The sequence below is a fragment of the Gobio gobio genome, assembly GCF_949357685.1.
Source record: "Gobio gobio genome assembly, chromosome: 24".
NCBI lineage: Eukaryota > Metazoa > Chordata > Actinopteri > Cypriniformes > Gobionidae > Gobio > Gobio gobio.
Window position 1 is genome coordinate 37,428,693 of NC_137120.1, and position 24,094 is coordinate 37,452,786.

Below are 24,094 nucleotides of genomic sequence, written 5' to 3' on the forward strand. Positions count from 1 at the left end.
CGCGTTAATATGCCCAGCACTAAGAGTGAGTGAGTGAGTGAGTGAGTGAGTGAGTGAGTGAGTGAGTGAGTGAGTGAGTGAGTGAGTGAGTGAGTGAGTGAGTGAGTGAGTGAGTGAGTGAGTGAGTGAGTGAGTGAGTGAGTGAGTGAGTGAGTGAGTGAGTGAGTGAGTGAGTGAGTGAGTGAGTGAGTGAGTGAGTGAGTGAGTGAGTGAGTGAGTGAGTGAGTGAGTGAGTGAGTGAGTGAGTGAGTGAGTGAGTGAGTGAGTGAGTGAGTGAGTGAGTGAGTGAGTGAGTGAGTGAGTGAGTGAGTGAGTGAGTGAGTGAGTGAGTTGGGGTAACGCATTAAAAGTAATCAGATTACTTTTTTCAAGTAACTAGTAAAGTTACGCATAACTTTTAAATTTACAACAAAACATCTAAGTTACTTTTTCAAATAAGTAATGCAAGTTACTTTGTTTTCCCATTTATTGACTGACTCCTCTTCTGTCCCCATGTTGAGAGATATCATGAGTAAGTGCAGAGGCGTTGTGTGAACATGCATTTACTCACCTCACTCACAAAAAAACTGATTCAGTATTCCACAAAATGAGTGAAATGCAAACTCAGAATATTACGCAAACCTGCAATAATAAAAAATATGAAATGACACAAATATACTTTATGTATTTAATCTCACTTTATTAACCAATGGTCTTTGCTGCTGACCTTCAATGATCCAATTCAACCATACTAATAATCAAAAATGACTAGATAAACATTACATTTGTTTTTCTTTTCTTTTTTATCCCATTTTTCTTCAATCCTGTATGGCAGCACAGTAGCCTAGAAATCTAGACGCACACTAGCGGCAGCAAATCTAATTTGCAGCCAGGTTCGTCTAGCAACTCTCCGTTGGCTTGCGAGCTGGAAAAACCAAACTCTGGTCAGGCCAATCACATTGTGTATAGAGTCGGTGGGCGGGCTTAACATAATGACGACAGAGTTGCGGCGGTTCCGCGTGCTACTCTTAAACAAAGAAGCTGGCGAACAGCGGTCTTTCGAATCGGCTTTGGCCGATTGTGATTCACTCACAAAAAAAGGAGAAGGAAAACAATAAGAGATAGGAAAGAAAATGGTCCTCAGAGGAGAACAATTAAGCGCAGAAGTGAGCGCTAATGAATTTGAGCCTCATCAAGGAACTTCCTCCAGATGGTCTCATTTGGTGTAATTTTACACTTTAAAAAAGTGCAATAAAATAATTACAAAAACAAATCGCCCCCTAGCACTGTTTAGGAAAGATATACTACCGTCAGAGATGATCAAGTTCATATTAATTATAAGTTCATAAATTATTTTTGAAGACAAATTTGTAAGTCAAGCAGTGACAGTACCACATCTGAAGAAGAAAATCTGATATTAAATGTTTTTTTTTTTTTTTTTTTGCTAGTGTAAAGGTACAGTACAAAAATCTTGTGGAGTGAATTTTTTTGTGAGTGAGGTGAGTAAATGCACTTACACTTACACTCACTGCACTTACTCATGATATCTCTCAACATGGGGACAGAAGAGGAGTCAGTCAATACATGGGAAAACAAAGTAACTTGCATTACTTATTTGAAAAAGTAACTTAGATGTTTTGTTGTAAATTTAAAAGTTATGCGTAACTTTACTAGTTACTTGAAAAAAGTAATCTGATTACTTTTAATGCGTTACCCCCAACACTGTCTGTCCGTCCGTCCGTCCGTCCATCCATCCATCCATCCATCCATCCATCCATCCATCCATCCATCCATCCATCCATACATAGCTTTTCTTTGAGAAAAGAACAAAGAACGGCACTGAAGTCATTCTTAAGAAAGGAAGATGTGTTCTGAGTTTTCCCGACCGGATACAGCGAAAGCTTAATCTATTGACTAGCTCCACTTCACCTTCTCCATTGCTCTGGTTGGTTGTAGCGCTATCCAATTGCGTGCAGAGGGAATTTGAAAGACAACCGTTTATCCCGCCCCTCGGATTGAGCCCTGCCAAAGGTGTGTTCCCAGACCCAACATCTTGATGTGGTTCTGGCTTGTCAGGCTAGCAGCACAGAGATTTTTGTACTGTACCTTTACACTAGCAAAAAAAAACAAAAAAACATTTAATATCAGATTTTCTTCTTCAGATGTGGTACTGTCACTGCTTGACTTACAAATTTGTCTTCAAAAATAATTTATGAACTTATAATTAATATGAACTTGATCATCTCTGACGGTAGTATATCTTTCCTAAACAGTGCTAGGGGGCGATTTGTTTTTGTAATTATTTTATTGCACTTTTTTAAAGTGTAAAATTACACCAAATGAGACCATCTGGAGGAAGTTCCTTGATGAGGCTCAAATTCATTAGCGCTCACTTCTGCGCTTAATTGTTCTCCTCTGAGGACCATTTTCTCTCATATCTCTTATTGTTTTCCTTCTCCTTTTTTTTAGATATTCACCACTTCTGGCTTTGGCATATCGTCCCAGTGCTTTCATTTTCGTTTGAGTCTCAGATAAGAGATTTAAATAGACCTCCACCCTGCGGAGATCCGAACGTAAGGTTATGCTCTGGTAATAAAAACACTGATTTGAAATGAGCCAAGATGGGAGTGATAATGGCATTAAGCAAGCGTAATGCTGCCACGGCACAGTCATTTCAGCCTGTCGCTGAAACTATATTAAATGTTGTTGTGTTTTATAAGGCCTGAGAGACGCCCAAACAAGCTCGTATTTACTCGTTTGCATTATTCAAGAACCTCAATTATTGAGAACGTTATATTCCCCAGATCTAATTATACTGTAATATTTTCCATATGTAAGGTCAGAATCCAGGAGGCTGAATATTTAGTGATGCATTGTATAGCTTAAAGCTGGGATTGTTTGGTTTGTTTGTTTGTTTGTTAGTGGCAATGTACTTGGAAATGACTTTCGTTTTGGTGTCTTTCAAACTGGCAGTATTGCATTTTTCCATTTGAGTCTCGTAAACTTTGTTCACTGGTGGTTTTCGCAAAGGACGGGGCATTTTCGGCAGGCCGCATTTTGAAAGACTTCACATGAATTTACAATTGAGTTTCTGGGTTTAACTAGACTCCCATAGTGCCTTTTCAATGAATCAACAGACTGCAGACTGTCATTTTTGCAGTCTCATTCGACTGAAAACCTCATACAAAACAAGTACAGGAAAAGTCTGAGTTGAGTGACAAATGAACACATTGGTTTTGACCTTGCGACCCACTTCTGTTTACTCCCAAAATTGCTTACTACCAAGAAAGTGTGTATTTATGTGTGTATTCTTGAATGACTGCGATGTTAATACCATAGACTGTAAAAAAAATGGAAGTAGTGTCTGTGACATAACCCTGTGGTGAAGAGCAGTTTTGACGCGGAAAGTAGGGTCGAGCTGGCCGTTGCCATCTTGGCAGCGCGTCATCTCGCGGATAACAGAAAATGGGCAAAAAGGCGGGACGTGGCTGGAGCTGAGGTGACGCGATGACTAACAGACAGCAGACAAATGGCTATCCACCTGTCACTCAAAGTGGCCACGCCCTTAATTATGCAGAACTTTAAAGCTGTATATAATGTAAACGAATGAGTTATAAAAAAAAATCACCCCCCTCACAGTCGTCATGAAGGGCAAAATTATATATATAGACCAAAACCACAATTTGTACCAGACTGTAGACTGTTCTTCTGCTGTAAAGTTGGGCATTTTAACATGGGGCTCAATGATATTCTGCTCCTTCTGGAGCCTGCCTCTAGTGGCCAGTCGATGAATTGCAGTTTAAGTCACTTCCGTATTGGCTTCAAGAGAAACTGGAGGAGGTTGCCGCTTGTTTAAATACCCATCTGTAGGCCACACCCCTCAGGCAGGCCAAGCCCCTAGAGACTTACAAACTATTACTAATGCTCTTCTTAAAGGGATAGTTCACCCTAAAATGAAAATTCTGTCATTTACTCACCCTCAAGTTGTTCCAAACCTGTATGAGATTCTTTGTTCTGCAGAACACAAAAGAAGATATTTTGAAGAAAGTTTATAACCAAGCAAAGAGAGCAACCATTGACTACCATAGTAGGGAAAAAAATACTATGGTAGTCAATAGTTGCTCTATCTTCTTTGTTACAAACGTTCTTCAAAATATATTCTTTTGCGTTCAGTCAAAGAAAGAAACTCATACAGGTTTGGAACAACTTGAGGGTGAGTAAATGATGACAGAATTTTCATTTTTGGGTGAACTATCCCTTTAAGGTAATTTGAAAACAAACCACTAACAATTTAATTATTTGTTCAGATTATGGACTGTAAATTCTCTGTTTCTTTGGTTTCCTCAGGTCAGCCAATAGAAGTCACCGATCTGGAGAACGGCGGCTTGTGTGACGTACGCGAGTTCGACTGTGACAGCGTGAGGGTTTTCGGGCTGGGTTTCATCGACTCACCTGGCCTTGCGTGTCTCGTGATCAGATTAAAGGTGAGACATAAATGATGTCACTTGTGTTTATTAGGCCAATTTTATATATACATACCGATCAGGCATAATATTATGACCTAATATTGCGTTAGTCCCCCTTTGGCTGTGGGGTCAACATGGATCGGACTTGTTTGTTCAGCACATCCCACAGATGCTCGATTGGATTGAGATCTGGGGAATTTAGAGGCCAAGTCAACACCTCAAAGTCGTAGTTGTGCTCCTCAAACCATTCCTGAAGCATTTGTGCTTTGTGGCGGCGCATTATCTGCTGAAAGAGCCACAGCCACCAGGGAATACCGTTTCCATGAAAGGGTGTACATGGTCTCAACAAAGCTTAGGTAGGTGGGACGTGTGAAGTTACATCCACATGGATGGCAGGACCTAAGGTTTCCCAGCAGAACATTGCCCAAAGCATCACTGCCTCCACCGGCTTGCCTTCTTCCCATAGTGCACCTGGTGCCATGTGTTCCCCAGGTAAGCCACGCACACACACCCGGCAATCCACGTGATGTAAAAGAAAACGTGATTCATCAGACCAGGCCACCTTCTCCCATTGCTCCATGGTCCAGTTCTGATGCTCACATGCCACTGTTGGTGCTTTCGGCGGTGGACAGTAGTCAGCATGGGCACCCTGACTGGTCAGCGGCTGTGCCGCCCCATACACAACAAACTGCGATGCTCAGTGTATTCTGACACCTTTCTATCAGAACCAGCATTAAGTTCTTGAGCAATTTGAGCTTGATCGGACCACACGGGCCAGCCTTCGCCCCCCACGTGCATCAATGAGTTTCGGCCGCCCATGACCCTGTCGCCGGTTCTCCACTGTTCCTTCCTTGGAGCACTTTTGATAGAGACTGACCACTGCAGACCGGGAACACCCCACAAGAGCTGCAGTTTTGGAGATGCTCTGACCCAGTCGTCTAGCCATCACATTTTGGCCCTTGTCAAACTCGCTCAAATCCTTACACTTGCCCATTTTCCCAGCTTCTAACACTGCCTTAAATATCCCACCCACTAACAGGTGCTGTGATGAAGAGATAATCAGTGTTATTCACTTCACTTCATGGTCATAATGTTATGCCTGATTGGTGTATACACACACACACACACACACACACACACACTGTAATGGTTTTTATACTCTACAAACTGTATATTCTCTCCCCTTACACTCACCCTACCCCTAAACCTACCCATCACACAAAACTTTCAGATTTTTACATTAAAAAAAAAAAACTAATTCTATATGATTTATAAGCTTGTTTCCTCATGGGGACCTCAATTTAGGTCCAAATGGTGACACGAGTCACATGAGTCAGTGTGCATTCAGGTTGAAGTCCCCACCGGTATAGAAAAACACACACACACACACACGCACGCACACACGCACGCGCGTTGGTATAGAGTTGGTTTATTATAATAGCTAAGATCACGTTTGACTCTTCTAAATCTGTCTTCTTTAATATTTCATCAAAGAGTCTTTATGAATCTTAGCATGGCTTTTTTTTAATACCTTCTTGCCATCTGTTTGTATATTTAATTAGAAGTATGGGGGTAAAGACATAGGGGGACATCTGATGAAATAAAGAAAGCAATAAAAACTGTAATCAGTCAACACAGCACAATAAGACCGGTAAACAACATGCAAAAGCACACATTACGTGCTGTAATTATCGGCTGGTGGCTCTTTTATTAAATTGTCTAAACGTTTGAAGTGCATTTAATGATGTCAAATCGCTGCCCTGCAGGGCTGGCTTTAACCCTCATAATCTGAGAGACCCCAATAGCTCAAAAAGACATTCTTAACCTTGAATAGGTTAGTTCTTCTGAATCTATGAAAAGTGCATACTTTGACTTCAATAACGACAAGCCAGAGGAACATATTAAATGCATGTGATGGTAAATCAAAGGTTAATTTAAAAATAAACATTTTTTATACAGCTTTTGAGTCTCTGGGACCTCGAAACATGTAAATGGGGGAAAGCATTTTTTAAATCTGAATATGTTCCCTGCATGCTTTCTCTCATTTAAATTCTACTGCTTGGATGTTTCCGAACCGCCCCCTATTCTCGCTGTCTTTTCCCAGGGGGCATTTCACCTCCTGTGCGGGGTCATCCCATTTGAACAAATTGATGTGACATTCATTATTCTAGCTGTTCCTGTTTCTCCCAAAGAATGAAGGGTCAGAGGTGAAAATTGCTCTAATTTACAGTTTTGTCTCAAACATCTGAAGCACATATGCCTGTCCTAAAGTTTGAGTGTATCTTCTGATAAATGTTTGTTGAATTTAAAGGAAAAAAGTCACCTAATAATTAACATTTCGGCATTTATGTCCTCTACACTGTAAAAATAATGGGAGTTTATTGGATGTCTTACAAGAAAATACAATTTCAGTATTTTGATCAAAAATGCCATGTTTAATTCAATGTGTTACTTTCTTTTCTTTGTTCGTTATTCTTTGTCAAATTTTGTGTGTGTTTGTGTAATTTTGTTCCAAACCTGTTTGACTTTCATTATATGGAAAAAAGCAGCCAGAACATTCTTCAAAATATCACATTTTGTGTTTCACAAGGAACAAAGTCATACAGGTTGGGAACACATTAGGTAAGTAATTTATGAAAGAATAATCATTTTTAGGTGAAGTATCCCATTCAATTCAGTGCTAAAGCTTTAGGACAGACATTTGCACTTCAGATATTTGAGACTGTTTGAGTTAAAACAAAAAAAAATAGAGATTATCTGCTGTGAAAAAGAAGTGCGCTTAAGCGTATTGAATGTGCACTTGTAGATTATAAAAAATACTCTACTTGCAGAAAATGTAATATTAATGAATTAAAAGGCCACTTAAAGGGTTAGTTCACCCAAAAATGAAAATTAGCCCATAATTTACTCACCCTCAAGTCATCCTAGGTGTATATGACATTCTTCTTTCAGACGAATACAATCAGAGTTATATTAAAAGTAATATTTTTAGCAGTAATAGTTGCTCTGTTTTTTGAAGTCCATAAAAAATGCATCTGTCCGTCAAATAACGTGCTCACGAGGCTCCGGGTGTACTTTATAAAGTAAAGTTTGGGCCGACTCCGTGTTCAATTTATGGAAAAAGTGTTGAAATTTCCTCTGCCGATCGAAAGACTAACGCGACCAGGTCCGCTCGTCATGACGTCACGTACGCATCTTGAGTTTCACTTTCAACACTTTTCCACGGAAGGCGATTGGCTGGAACTTTACTTGATAAAGTTTTAAATATGGATATTTTTCTTACACAAACGCATCGATTCGCTTCAGAAGGCCTTTATTAAAACCCTGGAGCTCTGTGGAGCACGTTATTCAATGGACAGGTGCATTTTTTATGGACTTCAAAAACAGAAAATTCTGTCATTAATTACTTACCCTCATGTCGTTCGACACCCGTAAGACCTCCGTTCATCTTCAGAACACAAATGAAGATATTTTAGTTGAAATCTGATGGCTCTGAAAGGCCTCCATTGGCACAATGCTCGGTTCACTCTCAAGACCCTTAAAAGGTACTAAAGACGTCGTTACAAAGTCCATCTCACTACAGTGGTTCTACAATAACTTTATAAAGCGACGAGAATAGTTTTTGTGCGCAAAAAAACCCTAAATAACGACTTATCTAGTGATGACGATTTCAAAACACGGCATCATGAAGCTTTGAAACGTTATGAATCAGTGAGTCGAATCATGATTCGGATCGCGTGTCAAACCGCCAAACTGCTGACTTTGGCGATCCAAACTGCTGAATCGACTCACTGATTCATAACGCTTCGAAGCTTCATGATGCCGTGTTTTGAAATCGTCATCACTATATAAGTCGTTATTTAGGGGTTTTTTGCGCACAAAAACTATTCTCGTCGCTTCATAAAGTTATTGTAGAAGCACTGTAGTGAGATGGACTTTGTAACGACGTCTTTAGTACCTTTTAAGGGTCTTGAGAGTGAACCGTGCATTGTGCCAATGGAGGCCTTTCAGAGCCATCAGATTTACACTAAAATATCTTCATTTGTGTTCCGAAGATGAACGGAGGTCTTACGGGTGTCGAACGACATGAGGGTAAGTAATTAATGACAGAATTTTCATTTTTGGGTGAACTAACCCTTTAAAGACCCACAAATGGCAGATCACGATTAATCTTTTGACAGCCCTAATAAAAACACATCTTTTTATGTTTTTTAGCACATGAATGGAGTTTGGATACCTGAAGAGGAAGGGACGACCAAAGCGTCCTTCCTGAGCTCCAAAGCGGTGGACTGCTCCGTCCCGCGACTCGGCAACATGGCCGTCGACACGGTGGACTTCACGGCCAGCGAGCAGCCCTATGCCAGATGGGAGATTAAGGTACCTGTCCATCAATCTCAGGGACAGGGATCAGTCCGAGGGTTCCTGTGATTGATTTTCCACTGCCATTTTTTGCAGCGACTGAATGAATCAAAATGTCATCAGCCTGATAAAAGCAGGTCATCTTTTCCGAAACTTTCCATTGTGATCGAAAGATGAAGCACTACCTTCTCTCCATTGGTGAAATGTAATTACGCACAAAGTCTCCTTCACAGTTGTGGGTTTTAACACTTAAAATCCGGCTGAATTTATGCCGGTGGCACGCGCTGTTTGAGGCCAAGCTAAATGATGCGTACCCGGGCGCTTTAAAATATTATATCTCGTCGAAATCATCAAACCATGAGATGGAGGCGAGCTCTTCCGTTCTGAATGACAGCCATAAAGGCAACACAATCATTTTAATCATCTTTATGCTTTGACGGCCCATACAGGAAGCCAACCTTTAGGTATATGGCTAACATAAACATTCAAAAGTTCATAAACTCAATTCAGGTCTTGTGATCATTGACCTCCTCACTTGGTCCCAAAGTGAGCCTTGATCTATGTGTGTGTGTGTGTGTTAATGAGTGTGTTTACTGATGTAAAAAATGGATAGCTCGTGATGAAGGATCATTAACATAAATTTCAATCTTCAAAAAGCCACAGGGTGCCTCAGAAGGTCAGAGCAAAGACATATCCGTGAGGTAATACATCTCGAAATCCACCTAAACTCCTGCCCGCATTAATCTCAAAGGCTTGTGGGATTAACACTCACTGAGTGGTTGAAAAATTAACCTCGCGTTTGGATTTACACAAACTAGTGCTGCTAAAGACGCTCTGAAGTATTACACGAAGACACGCTTTTTTTGCATCACCTGCCAGTGGCGGATGAACGAAGAAGAAAGTTTACAGACCATAAACATTTCTGAATATGCATTTTGCATTATCTTGATGAAAATTCTATTTCACAAACAGTTTTTTATGCAGTTTTATGTCAAATTTACCAAGTAACTTTGGTAAGTAGCCAAGTAATAAACAGCATAATGTGGAATGCTTGTTTTTTATCACAGAATTTCTGCTGTCAGGGTTTATTTTGCGAGAAATAATGGCTGCTTGACTGCACATTACCTTTTTTACTTTCTTTTTGACCTTGAGTACTAGTATATTCACTCACATTCATGTGTATTTAAAGCCCTCTATCTCTCTTTTTCTTCTTCAGGTGACTAATGATGGTCGTCAGTACAGCGAGGGGAAGTTTTTAACCCTTTATGATGGTATTTGCCAGTTGTGTGTGACTTCCTCTGGACTTTGCAAGCTGAAGGTAATGATATGGTCTTAAGCCAATAGATTTTAAATAGTCGTCCATTACGTCCTTATATATTTCGTCAACAATTTGTATAGGAGATGTGAAAAATACACGTACATGCATGTACACAATACACAAGTTATGGGTTGAATTGTGTTGTTTAACATGTTTACATTGGCTGAAGGAAATGGAAATGCAGCCAAAAAAGGCATTCTGCAGTTAATGACGAACATACTGCGTCTTTGCAATTTAAAGTTGATTATACATGGCTAAATAGATGCACAAAATAAATAACAGACTGATCACAGTTTAGTATGCAAATACATTTTTGCAAAAAATAAGACCGATCACAAATCAGTTTGCAAATAAATAGTGACATTACTGCTGACGATTTGATATTGAAATGGTGATAATTTCTAGATTTTCATAAAATGTAATAATACATTTCTTAATAATTATTTTTCTTTGTATAATTAATGAGATGTATTAAAAAATATAATTTTGAATAATATTAACCATTATTATTGATCATTGTAAATATTATTAATATATACAGTATATAGGTGCTGTCAAATCGATTAATCGTGATTAATCGCATCTAAAAGTTTGTATATATGTATGTGTGTGTGTGTGTGTGTATTTTGCCCCCATTTTTCATGAGCTGAACTATGTACACAAAAGGCTTATTTCTCTCAAATATTGTTCACAAGTCTGTCCAAAAACCAGTCAGTATCTGGTGTGATCACCATTTGCCTCGTGCAGTGCACAAACTTTTAAAGGGTTAGTTCACCCAAAAATGAAAATTCTGTCATTAATTACTTGCCCTCATGTCGTTCGACACCCGTAAGACCTCCGTTCATCTTCGGAACACAAATGAAGATATTTTAGTGTAAATCTGATGGCTCTGAAAGGCCTCCATTGGCACAATGCACGGTTCACTCTCAAGACCCTTAAAAGGTACTAAAGACGACGTTACAAAGTCCATCTCACTACAGTGATTCTACGATAACTTTATGGAGTGACGAGAATAGTTTTTGTGCGGAAAAAAAGCCTAAATAACGACTTATATAGTGATGACGATTTCAAAGCACGGCATCATGAAGCTTCGAAGCGTTATGAATCAGTGAGTCGAATCATGATTCGGATCGCGTGTCAAACCGCCAAACTGCTGACTTTGGCGATCCAAACTGCTGAATCGACTCACTGATTCATAACGCTTCGAAGCTTCATGATGCCGTGTTTTGAAATCTTCATCACTATATAAGTCGTTATTTAGGGTTTTTTTGCGCACAAAAACTATTCTCGTCACTCCATAAAGTTATTGTAGAACCACTGTAGTGAGATGGACTTTGTAACGACGTCTTTAGTACCTTTTAAGGGTCTTGAGAGTGAACCGTGCATTGTGCCAATGGAGGCCTTTCAGAGCCATCAGATTTACACTAAAATATCTTCATTTGTGTTCCGAAGATGAACGGAGGTCTTACGGGTGTCGAACGACATGAGGGTAAGTAATTAATGACAGAATTTTCATTTTTGGGTGAACTAACCCTTTAAGTTAGAAACATGTAATCGCGATTAATCGACTTGACAGCACTAATATATATAAGCAATTAAACATATTTATAAATAATCACAAATGCAAGGAAGACGACAATTCACAATTCAGTTTACAAATGAACTGATGATGGTTTGATTTTAAATGGCAAAAAAGATTTTCAGTATTCTTAGTATTATAATTAATTGTATGTATTACATAAATTAAAATGTAATTAAAAATAATATAATTTATTAATAATATTCATTATCGATAAGTCTATATACTTTGATCTGAATTAAAGGGATAGTTCACCCAAAAATGAAAATGATCCCATGATTTACTCACCCTCAAGCCATCATAGGTGTATATGGCTTCTTTCGGAAGCTAGTTATTTTAGTTTAAGTTTTAAATATGGATATTTTCTTACACAAACGCATTGCTTCGCTTCAGAAGGCCTTTATTAGCCCCCCTGGAGCCGAATGGATATCGTTTATGATGGATGGATGCACTTTTTTGGCTTCAAAATCTTGTCCCCCATTCACTGCCATTATAAAGCTTGGAAGAGTCAGGACTTTTTAATATAACTCTGACTGTGTTCGTCTGAAAGAAGAATGTCATACACACCTAGGATGACTTGAGGGTGAGTAAATCATGGGCTAATTTTCATTTTTGGGTGAACTTTGCCTTTAATTACATAAAATTGTATAAAGAAGAGATATTTCAATACTGTAATTGTCCAGAAACCCCTGTTTGATTTAAAACCCGTTTAAACAGATTCTGAATTGCTTTAAAACAAAGAATGTTTCTAGCACTGTGTTAAAACCAACCATGATTGTCTCTGCACAACTTCCCTTGCGGCCCTTCTGTTCATTTATCCATCTGTCCATCATCCTGAACTTTACATTCACTGTGCGCAAAACAACTTCCTACACTACTAATGGCTTGGATTCTCCACCGGAAAATAAGACGCAGAGGATGCGAGTTTATAGACTCAAAAAGCAAAAAGTCTGTCATAGCCGTTTAGTGTCTTAACTGCAACAGGACAACAGCGATACGCGAAGCCACAAGGGTGTGTGTTGGAAAAACCCAGAAAGTGGATGTGGAAAACAGACAATGGCAGATATTATTCACAACATCGAGACCAAAGAGTGACGGTGTAAGCAATCCCTTGAGCCCCTGATGTACTCGCTCGTTCTTGCGTTCCTTCTCTGGGTTTTCGACTGCCACATGTCATGTAATCTCACGGTGAGAGATGATGAGTTATCTAGGTGGATCCGTTTTGGTCTGTGTTTATCTTCTCTGCTTTGCCGGCGATGTCCTCCGGGCGTTGCGACTTACACGTCCCGCTGGATATTAAAAACTTGAAATATAGAGATTCTATCAGTGCCAGGCTTTATGCTTTGCTGATTTATAGCAAAAACGGTTGAGCTTTATCTCAAAGGTTTGACAGGGGAACTGTAACCGTGAGCAGTGGCAAAACATCTCCACGCTGGTGGATACAGCTGGAATCCTCCTTCTTTCTTTCTTTCTTTCTTTCTTTCTTTCTTGCTTTCTTGCTTTTTTGCTTTCTTGCTTTCTTGCTTGCTTGCTTGCTTGCTTGCTTGCTTGCTTACTTACTTACTTACTTACTTATACATTTTAATGCTAACAACAACAAGGTTGTGAGTTCGAATCCCAGGCAGGGGTGCAAGGTCTGTGCAACAAAAGTAAAAAATAGAAGAAAAAAGAGAAATAAAAAGGCAGAATTGTGAAATATAAACTCACAATTTTGAGAAAAAAGACAGAATTATGAGATATAAACCTGCAATTTTGAGAAAAAAGTCAGAATTGAGATATAAACTAGCATTTTTGAGAAAAAAGTCAGAATTATAAGATATAAGCAAAATGTTTAGAAAAAAGGCAGAATTATTAGAGAAACTCACAATTTTGAGGAAAAAGGGCAGAATTATGAGATATAAACTCACAATTTTGAGAAAAAAAGTCTGAATTATGAGATATAAACTCACAATTTTGAGAAAAAATGTCAGAATTATGAGATATAATCACAATTTTTTGAAAAAAGGCAGAATTATGAGAAATAAACTCACAATTTTGAGGAAAAAAGTCTGAATTATGAGATATAAACTCACAATTTTGAGAAAAAATGTCAGAATTATGAGATATAATCACAATTTTTTGAAAAAAGGCAGAATTATGAGAAATAAACTCACAATTTTGAGGAAAAAAGTCAGAAGATAAACTCACAATTTTGAGAAAAGGTCAGAATTATGAGATAAAAACACAATTTTGAGGAAAAAAAAGTCAGAATTATGAGATATAAACTCACAATTTTGAGAAAAAATGTCAGAATTATAAGATATAAACTCGCAATTTTTAGAAAGGCAGAATTATGAGAAACTCACAATTTTTAGAAAAAAAGGCAGAATTATGAGATATAAACCTGCAATTTTGAGAAAAAAGTCAGAATTGAGATATAAACTAGCAATTTTGAGAAAAAAGTCAGAATTATAAGTTATAAACAAAATGTTTAGAAAAAAGGCAGAATTATTAGAGAAACTCACAATTTTGAGGAAAAAGGGCAGAATTATGAGATATAAACTCACAATTTTGAGGAAAAAAGTCTGAATTATGAGATATAAACTCACAATTTTGAGAAAAAATTTCAGAATTATGAGATATGAACACACTTTTGAGAAAAAAGTCAGAATTATGAGATATAAACAAAATTTTTAGAAAAAAGGCAGAATTATTAGAGAAACTCACAATTTTGAGGAAAAAAGGCAGAATTATGAGATATAATCACAATTTTGAGAAAAAAGGCAGAATTATGATATAAAATCACAATTTTGAGGAAAAAGTCATAATTATGAGATATAAAACACAATTTTTTTTTCTACTCTCATTTTATTGAAATTAAATTTAAAAAAGTTTTTATTAATCGAAGTAAAGCTGAAATTTTATACAATTATATTTTTATATAATTAAAATATAATTATTAGAAGTAATAATTATATAAATATTAGAAGTAAAAACTTAAAAAGAAATGTATTGGCAACTGACTGAAAATAAGTTTAATGGCAAATGTTTATAAAATTACTAAAACTTAAAATCAAAATGAAAAATATAATTAAAAAAAAAAAAAAAAAAAAAAAAATATATATATATATATATATATATACTTTAAATAATACTGGGGTTGTAAAGGTTCTTATGTTTTGTAATATGCCATGTATATAGTTATATGTGTAAATTTAAAATGAATTTGTGGATGTTTTAGTTCTACAGTTTAGAGTCTAGAGTTTTCGTCTTATGGTGCGTTCACACCGGACGCGATTCGCGCGAGTGATTTACATGTTAAGTCAATGCAGAGACGCGAAATGGCATTCTGCGGCGCGATTCGCGCGAATGAGGCGGCGAGAAGGACGCGACTTGAGCGTTTTGAACGCGCGATTCGCGCGAAACGCTCAAGTTGAAAAATCTGAACTTTGGCGGATATTTCGCGCCGCGTTAACCAATCAGGAGCTTGCTCTAGTAGTGACAACTAGAGGAGAAAATCTGTATATTAATATCTGGTTCAGACAATATGATTATCACTGTGATAACATTAAATGACATGAAACACAACCCAGTCTCTTTTTGTTAAATGCAAGTTTATGTATGATCAATAATACAAAAGTATAAGTAATGTATAACAAGCTATACATGAAATAAAACAAACAATGCAGTCAAACATTCAAAGTCAGTGCTAGTAGGCTAACGTTACAACTGCAACATACAGTTATAGCCTAAAAATATAAAGTAATGAAACTTATCTTTGCCCTCAGCCTAAACGATTTGCCAGGGAACAAATTATAGATCCATGAGACCAAAGATCGGCCGTTACAAGACGAATTATAGCTCGAGACACACCACAGAGACATCAGAGCCAGCGGTAGACGGCAGAAGGACTGGCCGAGGAAAGGTTGCCCTCGCCGGCTTTCACGTGCGCTGAGCGCGCTGTCCGCTGGAGCTCACAGCTCCGACAACGGCAGATAAAATGTTCAAATAGGCACTGTTTATGTAAATACACCACAGATTTGAGCTTTAAACAACTACATTATCAACTGAAAAAGTCTTAAAACTACGTTTTGTCACACATTAACAGTAGATGAACAAAAAAAAAGACATGTAAACACAGCCCATGTCAGCCATTTCTCAACGAGACGAGCTGCTGGCGGAAGCCCCGCCCATGACGCGAATTCGCATCTGTTGTGCAGTGAATGTCACGCGCGATTCGCGCGAATTTCATGCGCGATTCGCGCGAGTAAACTCAAAATGTACACGCGTCCACCTTCGCGCGATTAGCGCGAATTATTCGCGCGAATCGCGTCCGGTGTGAACGCCACATTAGTCTTGCAAAAGTATTTTAATGTGATTTAGTTCCCTTAATTTTTTTCCCAGTTATTTATTTATCTCTTAAAGAACTTTTTTAATTAGTTTTAATGAGCAATAATCCCACTTCTTCCCTCTATCTGTCTCTCTCAGGAGAGGACGTGTAATATCGATGGGATGTGTTTTGCCGAGGGAGACTCCAGCCCTTCTGTTCCGTGTCTCCTGTGTAACTCCACGGCCTCCAAATACACCTGGTCCATTAATCAAGGTAGACGCAGTCGATCTGAAGTCAGACGGCAATAGCTCACATTATTGAACATTATCTGTACTTGTTACACTCACACAGCTACAAATAAAGCCACAAGTTTAAACGGCCATGGGACGCGACCCAACAACCTCCTGTGGCACAATCCAATTGAATCTAATTTAGTGCAAAACCATTAACATAAAGATCCGAAACACGAGCTGTGGTCTAGTATCTCATGCTACAGGTGCTCTGAGCCATGATGCTCATATGGCAGACGTGGGTTCGAATCCCATCCCTGCTCTTATAAGGCTGACTGAATGTGACTTGAGTATTGTGTGAGGCACTTAGTGTGTCATTCATTATCGAAATATGAAAGGAAGTAGTGAAGATCTGAGAGGATGCGCTGTCTTTCAGTAAGTTAAAAGCTCACTGCTTCACTAACAGACTTTATTACAGCAGCTAAACCCAAACGTTATATGGCGAGTCAGCTGGAATATGCTCGCTGTGAATTTCTATTAGCTGACATTACATTTTCAGATTTTACAGCGCTGCAAAAAAGGAAGTAAAGCATTAGGTCGTAAACTAGTTTTGGTTTTATTATCGCACTGAGAAGACTTTAGGCTTGTGGTGATGTGTAATATTTCATTAGGTTCTTTTAAATACTGTTTTGGTCTGAGCAGACGTGACATTTATAGGACATTGATGAAGTTTTGGACGCAATGTGGCAAACAGAACTGTAGCGGATGAAGAGTTAACAGGCGTTATTGAGCATGAGCTGTGAACCTCAACCAGACTTTACTGTGGTAAAAACACCTTTGTGTGTCTTATTGATTTTATAAAATGGCAATAAACAATTTGACAAAATAATGTTGTTTCTGTATAATAGTTTATGATTAATAATAATAACAATATTTTGTATTATTATATATTATTATAGTATATTCATATTACATATATTTCCTATGTATTAGTTTAGTAATAATAATGGTTATTGTTTTTATTATATAGCACAAACTCTCTTTTCTTCTAATACCACCACCACCACCACCACCACCACTACTACTATTAATAATTAATAATGATAATAATAATTAATAATAATAACGTATTAATAAAAAGTAATATTATATAGTATCAAATAATATGTTATAATACATTGCATTGCATTATGCATTTAATATTAGACATTTTAATATATATTTATATATTTTTTTATAATTATTGTTGTTGTTACTATTATAAATAATACAAAGTTATAATATATTAATAAATAATAATAATAATAATAATAATAATAATGTTATAGTATATATATATATATATATATATATATATATATATAAAATTATTATAGTAATGATTATGGTTGTTGTTTAATATTTTACTGTATAGCACAAACTATCTTCTTCCAATACTACTACAACTAATAATAATAATAATAATAAAGTATTATTAGTATTAGTATTATTATTAATTACATAAAAGTAATATTACATTTTGTTAAAGCAGCACTAGGTAACTTTTCAACCTTCATAATATATTTTCAAAACTCTTGTGATGATACATCGACTTACACTAGGTTGAATGACACGTCTGCCATAGCCTGACGGGGTCTGTATCGTTTTTAATCGTACTTTTAAACTTCGGGTTTCGGGTAGTAACCCGAGAAAAAAAAAGAACTACAGAATTCGACTGCTTTACAGCATATACGTCACTTCCACCACCACCCCCACTTCCTTAAATTCGGACGTGTGAGAAAAACTATCATTTGTTTGCCGAATGTTATAGTCATGGCCGAAGCAGCACAGAAAAATAAGAAAGCAAAGGTTTTGTCGGAGGAAAGCAAAAAGAGGAAACCAGAAAGTGATCGGATTAAAGGCAGGACGAGGATCAACATTGGGCAGCGTTTGCTCGTTGGTGTGAGCTGAAGGAGGAGGGGCTACATTCTTGCAAGAAAATACGTAATACATACAAAATCATATTTTAGGATACCTAACATGTCTGTGATATTGGTTTATTTGTCTTTCCTCAAGCTATAATGCAAATCGATTTTTCAAATTTGCAGATTCATCTATGGTAGCTTGATATTATAATATTGACGATATATGGTTATTATTACCTACCACAAAAACATTGAATTGAAGTATCATATAGATTCTGTAAAACGGGAACCAATAGACTAGGCTACTATAATGACGCTGGCTTGTAAACGTGAGCATCGCGATCATTTGGCGTTTGAAAAAAATAAAACCCATGAAATTGTATTCATACGACATGCTGAAACATATGCCACTGTACCTGGGATGAAGACATTTCACACGCGACGCAAGCAGAACACCTGCATGTGAACTCCGGCAGTGTTCAGCGCTATCATGGTTGTCATGTCAACAAATGCACGTGCGATGCATCCACTGATGTAGAATGACAGTTTATGACAGTAGTAGAGGACAATACTGTTTCACAACTGTAGGGGGAGCCCGAGAGCAAAAACTACCAAGTGCTGCTTTAAATTATATTATTTTTGTTATAATAATTGTTTACATTATACTTTTAGACATTTTAATATTTATTTGTATTAATAATTATTTTTTATAATATTGTTTTAATAAAAATAATAATGATCATTATTATTGTTATTATTATATAGAACAAATTATATTTTAATAACAATAATGATTTGTATATATAAATAATTACAATTTATTTATATTAAGTGTTTATTATTAATATTATTATCTTTGATTAATTACAAATTACATATCATTATCAATAAATATTTTATTATTATTATTATTATTATTATTATTATATAGCACAAACAGTCTTGTCTTCTAATAATAATAATTAGCATTATTATTGTTATTATTATTATATAGATCAAATTATATTTTAATAAAAATAATGATTTGTATGTATAAATAATTACAATTTATTTATATTAATTGTTTATTGTTAATATTATTATCTTTAATTAATTACAAATTACGTATCATTATCAATAAATATTGTATTATTATTATTATTATTATTATTATTATTATTATTATTATTATTATTATTATTATTATAGCACAAACAGTCTTGTCTTCTAATAATAATAATTAGCATTATTATTGTTATTATTATTATATAGATCAAATTATATTTTAATAACAATAATGATTTGTATGTATAAATAATTACAATTTATTTATATTAATTGTTTATTATTAATATTATTATCTTTAATTCATTACAAATTACGTATCATTATCAATAAATATTGTATTATTATTATTATTATTATTATTATTATTATTATTATTATTATTATTATTATTATTATTATATAGCACAAACAGTCTAGTCTTCTAATAATAATAATAATATCATTCTCAATAATTATTACAAATGTAAATATAAATACACTAATTAATAATGTTTATATAGTTTATATAGTCTTTTTTTTTACTTTATTCATATGAAGTTCAGATGATGAATATAAACAATGTCCACAAACATATCTCATCCAATCAGATAATGTTAAACAGAAATGTTTCATAGCATTTTAATGAAGCCTTAATTGAGCCTTTTTTTTAAAAAGACCAACCACTCGTCATATTTAACATGTACATCTAATATAGTGTGTGTGGGGGGGGAAACACACTAAAAGTTCTTTGGGAATCATGTTGCATTTCAGCAAAACCTCCTCCTCTTTATCCACACATTGCAAGCGCACACACTCCTGCCCTGTGTGAGCGAGAACTGACAGTAAACTGTTTGTTTGCCTGCACTGCAAATGAGCGCCGGACTGATGCTATCTGAAGACTCCACACACACGCCACATTCAGCTTGAAGGAAGATTACAACCGTTTCACCTCACACCCACTTATCTTCCTGCCAGTTATTTCCCTTGTGCTTTCTGCCACCATTCACCATTCTGTGGCAAAATGCAGAGTCCATTCACTCAAGCAGACAAATTACATTTAGACGAGATGATCATCAGAGTAAAATCAAGAAATGCCAATGAAGTGCTTCAAATGAGCATTTACCGAGGAAATTGCGAGAAATAGACATTTTTGAAACAATTAGCATTTTTTTTTAACTTGGTTTGCATTCATAGAAATGGCAACAGAATGTTTATCTGTATTGTATTGTGTTATTATGCATTGGGTTTGTTTACTTTATGATGTCAGAACAGATTTATGGATCCGTGTTGTGGTTAGTTGACATTTCCCCGCCAGAAACACACAATCTCATATACGTCATGCTGCTCGCGAATAAGATTTCGAACACGAGTGACATGTTGGTGCAGAAAATGCTTTCATATTCCAAGATCAGGGTTGGTTTGTTTTCCAGGGTTTTGTTGTGGATAATTGCATGTCACTTAAGATGGATATTTTTGCGCCCGTCGTTGCGATTTTTGTTTGTCAAGTTTCACAAGAAACAAGAAGCGGGAAATAACCGTCGGAAATAAACACATGATGCTGTAAATCAGATTTTATCCCACAAATGTCATCATGCCAGATATTACAAAAACAGATTTTCATTTTGTGCCTGTTTGTTCCATGTGAGACATTTCTCATTTTGCTGTCCAAAAGAAAGAAGAAGAAAAAACATGGATCAAAAAAATATTATATTTGTTTTTGTATTAAATTTTTTATATATATTTTTGATGTTTACATAAATACTTATAATAATACAAATTATTAAGTGTTTAACAATATAACATATATATAATTAATAGATGATAACGCTCAATAATAGATTATATATAGTTTAATAAATAGATGAGACATTTATCATTTATTTATTTATTAAATATGTTTGTATTATGGTTTAAAAAGTTTAACAATAAAAAAATTATAGAAAATGTTTTAAAATTATGAAAATTCTATCAAATCTCATTTGGTCTGTTAGTTTGCAGTTAATTAATATTTAATGATAATAAATGTTATTTTAGTCAAATAAAATTTTATTTTTATGTAATGTATATAATGTATATTCTAAATATTATCGAAATTAAAAGGACATTTTCATCATGACTGTAAAGGGCCTTTCACACCAAGGATGGTAACAATAATGATAAATATAACTATACATTTTTAATAATAGTTCAATTCCATAAGAATAGGAAATTTTATACCACAACTATAACAATAACAACATGAGTTACAATATACTGTAGTTGGAATCACTTTTAGAACTATTTGTTTTCCAGCTGATGAACAATAAAAACATTGATAGCTAAACGTAATCAGTCAACTTTAACTTTTTTTTTAAAGAATACAACTTGAATAAGCAATGTTTTTATCGCTTGTTTTTGCTCCTTTTTTCCTGTGTTTTTGTCCGTAGATTCTGTACTCTTTCATAAGTTGCGTTATATCCCCCCAGCCCCTACTGTAAATCAGTGAAAACACGAAAAGCCGGAAAAATCCATCAATGGCGGGGAAAAGAGCTAAAAAGCATTTTCTTAGCTTAGCAACAAGCTAACATAACGCAACTGGATTCTTACCAAAGAATAAAGACTCTTAAAGGAACACTCCACTATTTTTGAAAATAGACTAATTTTCCAACTCCCCTAGAATTAAACAGTTGACTTTTACCGTTTTCGAATCCATTCAGCCGATCTCCGGGTCCGGCGGTGGCACTTTTAGCATAGCTTAGCATAGATCATTGAATCTGATTAGACCGTTAGCATCTCACAAAAAAAAAATAATGACCAACAGGTTTTGATATTTTTCCTATTTAAAGCTTGACTCTTCTGTAGTTAATCGTCGTAAAACCGACGGAAGTTGTGATTTTCTAGACCGATATGGCTAGGAACTATACTCTCATTCCTGCGTAGTAATCAAGGAACTGTGCTGCCGTACGCAATGATATTACGCAGCGCCTGAAAATAGACTAACTTACGTCAACATCACCAACGTGACAACCTGCTTGCATTTTCCGTCGGTCTTAGTACACGATGTAACTACAGAAGAGTCAAGTTTTAAATAGGAAAAATATCGAAACTCTTTAGTCATTTTTGAGTGAGATGCTAACGGTCTAATCAGATTCAATGATCTATGCTAAGCTATGCTAAAAGTGCTACCGTCAGACCCAGAGATCGGCTGAATGGATTCAAAAACGGTAAAACTCAACCGTTTAACTCAACAGGAGTTGGAAAATTAGCCTATTTTCAAAAATAGTGGCATGTTATTTTAGGTTCACAACAAAGAAAATAACAATAAAGTTTTAATAATCGTTAAAATTATAAGAATAGGAAGTCCATAACTATAACGATAACAAAGGAAAGTTATCGTTGGAATCACTTTCAGAACATTTTGTTTTCATCTGATGAAAGACAAAAAAATTAACAGCCAATCAGAATCCATCCTGCTTTAAAGCGCTTAAGCTTTTAAAGCGACAGATGACAAAAACGCAGCGCATGCTTATAATAAACAGAACTTTATCATGCATTTGCCGTGGACTATACTGCCCTACAAAGGCTAAGTGCAGTAACTATGCAAACACTGAAACTGAGAAAAATGGCTTTAAAGTTTTTACACCAGCCACTCAAACATGTTGTGGGTAGATTAGTGGTAATGGATTCATGTATTGCCTTCTTAGGAAGACATTTTTTATAGATAAAAACCATGACCACCGATGTGATCTTTGACCCCCAAAATGCAGATACTGCACTCTGCCTTTGAATGACCTTAAACAACTAAAACACTATTGCAAAGGCAAAGTGCAGTATCTACAAACTAAATGTGTTCATCCAACTTTTTTTCATGCTTCTTAATACATGTTTATAGTAATAATAAACTTTATATAATACAGAATTTTCATTTTCGGTTGAACTATCCCTTTAATATGGCCGTACATAATTTCCTAGAATTAGAGGTTAGAGAGTAAGTTAACTTACATATGCTTCTTCTCCCTTTAGCCTAACTTCTAAGCTTTTCTCAAACATGTACATTTCCTGTTTATGCTATCTACACCCTTAAAGCTATAATTAATCATTAAAATATAATTATTATGTATTCTTAGCTAGCCTATCTGTGAAATCCAAAAAACTGATTGGCACTTTTTTTGTTTTGTTTATTAAGTAGCCTACGAAATTAGTGCGTGAAAATAGAGTACTTTCAGTACATTATGCAAGTGTACTTTCTCACCTAGTGTGCTTGCTGTCGCCCGGCTGGCGTCGCTAACTTTTAGAGTAACTTTGTCTAACAAGATAACTTTACCAGACCCAGCTAACTTTTTAAGGAGTAACCCCTGTCAATACAATTGGATTAGCTGCCTGAAACGGAGAGATGTCCGAATCAACAAACACCAACGTGATTAAATCGGATTATCATTACGTTGTCAGAGGATATTGCCTTTAATAGAGCAGCACAGGTAAATCAAAATTTGCTAGCGGCTGGCTAGTCAATGTTAACTGATTATAAAGCTGTCAGTTGCCTTACTATGAGTTTATATTTTGCTATCTTTCTTACCAGTCTTTGAATATTTGCGTTTTAACGCGAGTTCAACCATCATTTGGCTGCGGGATTGTGCATTGGTTGGCTTGTTGTTTCTGTGAGTTACGATCGGGGCAAACCGCATACAATCCCCATCGTGACAAGGCTGAAACCGCAGTATCTGCGGGGAAACAAAGCTAGAACGCAGTAACATCACTTACTGCGGTTTGCCTTGGTATTGGCTTGGATTTTGTAGTTACTGCAATTTTGACACGCTCGTTTCTCTAAAACTGGACAAAACTGAACCAGCAAACTTTGTCACAAGACAGAACAGATGTCACAAAGCCCATTTCAAGTCTTAACTCAATTTTGACCAAATTTGTAGTTACTGCGCTTTGCCTTTGG

At 36.0% G+C, this 24,094-nt stretch overlaps 1 protein-coding gene across 1 annotated transcript in view; it reads left to right on the plus strand.

Moving 5' to 3' along the window:
• The window catches only part of LOC307120651 (von Willebrand factor D and EGF domain-containing protein), a 114,599-nt gene that overhangs the window by 46,951 nt on the left and 43,554 nt on the right, over positions 1-24,094 (plus strand). The window contains exons 13-16 of the mRNA XM_079807769.1: positions 4,327-4,463; positions 8,661-8,822; positions 10,021-10,122; positions 16,169-16,283. Coding sequence (XP_079663895.1) covers positions 4,327-4,463; positions 8,661-8,822; positions 10,021-10,122; positions 16,169-16,283 — 516 coding nt within the window. The remainder of the gene's footprint in view (positions 1-4,326; positions 4,464-8,660; positions 8,823-10,020; positions 10,123-16,168; positions 16,284-24,094) is intronic.